The sequence below is a fragment of the Anopheles coustani genome, chromosome 2 (assembly GCF_943734705.1).
Source record: "Anopheles coustani chromosome 2, idAnoCousDA_361_x.2, whole genome shotgun sequence".
NCBI classification, from domain to species: domain Eukaryota; kingdom Metazoa; phylum Arthropoda; class Insecta; order Diptera; family Culicidae; genus Anopheles; species Anopheles coustani.
In genome coordinates, this window is record NC_071289.1 from 76,840,275 (window position 1) to 76,846,547 (window position 6,273).

The 6,273-nt window shown below is 47.4% G+C and overlaps 1 protein-coding gene across 1 annotated transcript; it reads left to right on the plus strand.

Moving 5' to 3' along the window:
* Window positions 1–5,275: 5,275 nt before the first annotated feature.
* LOC131266527 (uncharacterized) lies at window positions 5,276–5,783 on the plus strand. The gene is made up of 2 exons (XM_058269084.1): window positions 5,276–5,367; window positions 5,444–5,783. The coding sequence occupies exons 1-2, from the start codon at window positions 5,317–5,319 to the stop codon at window positions 5,711–5,713; spliced, it is 321 nt and encodes a 106-aa protein (XP_058125067.1). The 5' UTR covers window positions 5,276–5,316; the 3' UTR covers window positions 5,714–5,783.
* The last annotated feature ends 490 nt before the right edge of the window (window positions 5,784–6,273 follow it).

Below are 6,273 nucleotides of genomic sequence, written 5' to 3' on the forward strand. Positions count from 1 at the left end.
CGCCATGCCGTCAGTTGAGGCACCTCTATAAGGGTAGACGCTGATGGCGTGGAACCTGCTACCGTCCTGCAGGGGTGCACTTTGACCAACGCTAGTCAAAAACCTGTCCCATTCCCATGGGTTGTCTTTTTCATTTCTAAAAAGGGCTTGCATGACTCTGCTTCCATTTTAAAAATCCCCTCCAAAAGGTACCTTGCAAAAGGCTGCAGGAAAGGTTCGATAATACATCATTGTTTCAAGATATTTTAATATTTATTTCCCATTATGGCGGTCGAAATGGATTTGGTGAGGTTCGTAAGCGCCGACTATCTTCTCCGAGGAACGGACAAGCAATTGTCAAAAAGGGGAGAGCGAAAGTGCTTTGTCAAAACCACGTGCGACACCAGCGAGGGACACGAACGTCTCAAAACGTGTCGGAGACTGTGACTTAATAATCCGTTTCCCTTCCCGCTCATCCCTTCGTCGGGTTGAGTTTTCGCTGCAGGTGAAAGCTACCGCTGCCACCCTATTACCAACGATTGGCCGTCGTGATTATTCGTCGTCGGCGGGGGTTGAGAAAAATGACGCGGGGCGAACACTGGAAAGAAAGCGCCTTCGCTCGACGCTAATAAAAACAATCACTGACCTACCGCAAGTGTCGAAGCGACGGAGAAGTTCCCCGTGAGGAAAACGTGGGCGCGCGTGCGCATGGCTGGCTGCGATTTAACACTGGCAGCAATTTTCCACTGTCACAACTGTCATCCGTGTGCAGTCGAGCGAAAACAAACGTTTCCTTTCACCAGGAGCCCAAACTTTGCGCTGGCGAAAAAGGATGTCGCAAAGGAGTGAACCATAACAAAGTGAAGGAGGGGAGAGAAAATCAAACCGGGTGAAGTTCGCCAGACAGTTTTCCATCGGTGGCTAGATTTGAATATTTGGGGAATGGTTTGAGTGGCGTTTTTCCTTCGAGTTTGGTCGTGAAACTGACAGCTCAATTAACTTTTCCATCAGAGGGACTTCTGCTCAATCAAGCGTAAAAATGTGATTTTCCGGCTACCAGGAGGGCAGCCTTTCCGGAGGAAACCCTACAACACATCCTTCCGTCCACTTTGTGTGGTTGTGTTCGTTACAGGGACTCCACTGGGCAGTCATGCGTGTTGGAAAATTTGGTGGAACCACCGACCGATCTGTTCATTTTTCCAAGGACGATTTTTATGTAAAAAAGTGGCGTAAGTAAAGGCTCTTCGTTTCGTGTTTCTTGCCGTCGGGGAGGAAAAACCAAATCCAAATGTCACTAATCGGGTCGGATTTAGGACTTCGATGTGCACTGGAGCAGAAAATTCGAGACACCATGGGCAGGCGAGCATGCCCACCAGGAGGAGCTCACCATTGCCGCCGGCCGGGTTTCCACGCCATGCAACCCTGTGACCGGCGAATGCAGCACGCTCCCAAGACGGAGCTGGAATCGCGACTCTCTAAGGGGCTTTGTTTTACTTTCCCGCGCGCCAAATGGACGGGCCCCGAGACCCGGTATGACATCCTGGTGCGGTGAAAATCAAATTATTCACGGTCCACTGAATCTGATTGCGTTGCCCCAACCCTACCCCTACCCCACATCAGCCCTGGTGGAGGCCCTTTCGAATGGAGTGGAGCGTAAACTGTTTTTTTTTTGCTGCACAGTTCCCTCCCGGGGGCAAGATACGCCCGTGTCCGGGTTGGCCGTGTCCGGGTTCGGCTGCAAATTCACCGGCGCTTGGACTGTATACAAACAAACCCCGTTCACTTGCCTCCCTCGTCGTCGGAGGACAATTTCTCCCAACGCGTCAATGTCGTCGTCACGTAGGTCACCACTTCGTCCATCGATTGTGAGCATGCGCACGCACGCTGCATGTCAAACACTTCCCCCAATTTCGACCAACCTCGGCCGCACCGTGCCTGGGAAAACCGGAGGCGTTTCGGGCGACCGTGATTCGGTTGTGCAGTCGGTTGGAGCGAAATTCGAATTTAACGACCGCTTTGGTTCGGAATCGTCCGCCTGGTTGCGCCGGAAGACTTCGATGCCATTTTCCGCCACGGGAAAATTCCTGGAAAATGGGACCCGATCGTATTACGATTCCGATTTGTGCAATCAAGCGTGAAATGGTAGAATTTTCCACAACCAGGAGCGCAGCGAGCCGTGAAGGACGTTCTCGCCGTCTGTTTTTTCCCCTTGACTGACTCCCGGGGACTCCTGTGCTCGGTCATGCGTAAAAGAAGCCGCGCTAGACTAAACCGTTCTGGCGGGAAATCGTCTCCCGGCACTAAATTTGTTTACTTTCCATCCTCTGCGATGGCAAATTTACCTATTTTGAATGTTGAAATATAAATATCCCCGGCTGGCTTACACATCAATACGGGAAGTGTGTGTAGTTTGACGGTATTTGGATTCGAAATTGTTCACTCAAGCGTGAAAAATAGAATTTGGCATTCTAAGGGGTGCAGCAGAGTTTGGAGGATTCAGCATTTGTCCCCTGTTGATAAACATGGGAGAGACTTTATGCTCACTCATGCGTACAACCACAAGAAACAGCTGTGTTTTTATGTTGTGGTTGTAAGGCTTAATCGGAACTTCAATTGTATATATTTGAACTATCAAAGGTTCATAAACGAAAAAGTAAGCAAATTTGATGAGTGTGAAATTGTAAAATCTGGATAACTCAGAGTTAAAACAATCCATTGTACTATAAAAGAACAGTATGAAGAAATAGAGGAAAGGAGGTAAAAAGCTTTGTTAAAAATGTAACTGCAAAAGGCATTTACTACTTTCTGATGGTGTTATATCCCAGTAACAAAAACTGGAATGTCCTTGATAATATAAAATGGTGTTAAACAGATATCGTTCGGGAAACGCGTGCAGGTGATTGCAGAACAGTTCAACGATTCGTTAAAAAGAAAAGAATGTTATGCAAAATTTGAAAGTTGTCTTGAAAAAGCCGTAGTTCGTTGATTTTGCAAGCAATAATTCACTGCGTATGGTTGTTTTTTTCCTGTTTCATATCGACGAATGACCTTGTAAAAGAATGAATTTGTAAAAGTGACAAAGGAATAATTTTGGTCTTTTGTAGCGGGACTTGGAAACAAAAGAGAACCTCATAAAATTTGTAATGGTTTTGTTTGCGTTTCTTGTTTCACAGATGGAGGGTATTTTCTCGTTCCTCGTCTCTTTGGTAGCCGTTTGCTGTACGTATTTGTCGATCTTGAGCTAAACCGAACCAAACCATTTGTGGGCGTTGACTAAAGGTCACCGTTTAGTCTAATTTATGTTCGTTTCGTTTGTTAAATACCAGCAAAGCACTTACAACGTTGATTTCGAATGGCAACTTGTGTTTCGAGATTGTTAGGGCGCATGCGTTTGATTTACTTCCTGCCGGTAGTCAAAGACAAAAAAACCGACCATCGGTCACTAATTTTCCGATGGCATTTGTCTAATGAAGCGGAACATTGCGATTCGTTTTGAGCAGGGCCGCATGGAGACAAGCATGACACGCAACGAGCTCGAAGAAGCATGCAAATGTTGGTTGAGAAACATTGACCAAAAAAAAAACACAGAACACCTGTTGAACAAGTGGGCATGACTTTTTTTCCGAACCGTGCACAAATATAAGAAAAACGAACGCATTAATGCTCCGATAATTGTACAATCATGAGTTCAGTGAAGCGAAAAATGTGATTCCATGGTACCAGGGGCACAGACTCGACCGGAGGGTTTTCCAGCAAGCCAGAGTTTTCCACCTCATCCCAACCCCTACCACCCCCGCCGACAGCGTTGAGACTCCGCTGTTCAGTCATGCGTAATTGGTACCTTTGACCCTTCGGGTGGAAAACGCCGGCCCGCTTTGTGTTGGTGTTGGTGGGGAAAGAAAAACCACCCCGAAGGAACGATTCGTAAACCGTTGCAAGGGAGGAAAAATACACCCTCGCGAGCTCGCGTTTATACGCTTATCAGCGACTGTAATTAAATTGTCGTTCGGCTCACGCCCGCCCGCAAGGATGTGTTTGTGCGTTCGGGTTCACTGGAGCATGAATTATGATTTCGTTCGACCAGGCAAACAGCTTCCTTGACAGGCGGAGCGCTTTTTGCAACATGGTTCCGCTTCCCGCCAACAATCGGTTCGGTTGGAAAAGTGTTGTTTTTGTCGAGAGAAAGGTCCAAGGAAACGTTGAACACTGATAGCGAATGTAGAAACAAGAAGGGTATTTAGTAAAAGTAAATGTTTTCGTAATACAGGCGGTGAGTAAATTTAAGGTGTGCCTGTAGTTTTTGTTTCGAGCGGTAATAAAGGGTTACCGCATTTCCTAGCCGCGTTAAAGGAAGTTGTCCGGCAACATAGTAAATCCTTTAATGGCTGTCGAAAGTGTCTGCTTTGATTCGACTCCACCTCGAGTGCAGTTCTCTCGTCAAACATTAATCCATTTTCTCAGCCGTGAACACAAAACTAAGGAAATCAGCTTCTCTTTTTGAAGTAGCTTATGCTTAAGGTGCCTTTTTCTACCGACAGCCATTTATCGCACGCACCTTTCGTTGATAATTACACCCTCATAGAAGTGATATGTTTTCGCTGCTATGAAATTATAGCTGCATTTTTCCAGTCACGTTTTCATCACTGCAAACATTGTGTAGGCTTTTTCTTGCCAATATTTAGTTATCTAGTGTATTTACAAACGCAAGCATAATTCATCACGCATAGTTGAGAAATTGAACGTGAATTTGTGGGATTTCGTATCGCACGATCTTGCATTCCAGTGCATTGGGGCGTTCAGTGGGAAATAGGCAGGTTTGAAGTTTAATTGGTTTATAGCTTTCGGTGAGCATTTCGTGTAGCCTAATTGAGTTTCAATAATTAGGTCTCCGGAATTTTGTCGATTATCATCGAAGAACTGGATTTGATTGACAAGCCTGTTTTTTTTCTGCCTCGTTCCTATCGCGATCAATTAATAGGAGATTGGATGGAAAGCCACTCCTGAAAACCTTCTCTGATCCGCATTAGCTTGACGTCTCGCTTCTATGTACTTGCAGTAACGAACGCTTGGCCAGGAGTGGTTGTGCTTGTTCTTGACATTGCACATTTGCACAACGTACTGGCTTTCGGACTCAGCCCTGCAGCCACTGATCAAATAACTACGATTGCACAACGGATCACCTTCGCGCCGGTGCACTTGCTGCTCGAGAATGTTCCCCCTATTGACACACGTGCCTTCACGCTTCTTGGCCTTCTCGAAAGACGTACGCCCGCAGCTGATCGCCGGGATTTTCAGTGTCACTCGAACCGTTCTGCCTTTGGCTGTTGGAACTGGAAGATGGCAAGCAAATGGCTCCCACTGTTGGTGGCCGTCGTGGCGTTCCATCTGGTACGGGCTGGTAGAAGGTTGTAGTTTGTCGGTAAACATGTGTTTTCATGGGTTTCTCCCTAACGCCCTCGTACAGGTGAGCGCCGCTCCGTTGGGAGGAAATTCTACGGAGCTTTCGAAAACGATCGGGGTCATACATCACCTAACCTACCTGATCGACTACCTGGTGCAGTACGTCATTAAGGACAACGATCGCCAAACGCCAAAGGACGCCGCCGACTACTACCAGAAGGCGTTGGTCGAGGGTCAGTCCGAGGGTGCATCGCGGAGCTCCGAGGAGTACAAACCGAGCGCGGACCGAGCCCGCCAGGAGACGGAAATCATCAGCAAAATGATGAAAGTTTAGCATCATCTGAGGGCGAGGAATTTTCCATACATACAGGTATTCACGAGTAAACATTAACCTTGGGACCAGAGACGTGTGTTGTGTGTTTTTCTTGACGCCGATTTTCACAAACGGCCTTTCCTCCATCGACACATTGGCAGATTGATGACAAAGTCAACCAACCATGTCGGACACCGGGCGTACGACACACTTTTGCCGGGCGCGCTATGGGACGGAAAATTTTAATAACCGCACCACACAACGGTGTCGTCGTTTGAAAGCACAACATGATGGGAAGCGGCAGGCAGCTACCATCCTTGACATCGTTGAACATGGCGGCGTGACATCGGCGACGTCGATACGGCGCCTCGAAATCGATCGCGGCCGCTCATTAGTATGCCCGACCGGCCATTACGACTTTGTGCAATCGATCGCCGAGAAGTCACCACGACAGCAACGGTTTGCTGGATTCCCGGTTCGGTTAGCCGATTTGGAAACAAGTCGTCTTCATTGACTTGTGGCGATCGGGATCTTTCGATACTATCAATGCTTGTTTCGCTGTTGTGGCCTTAGCTATGACT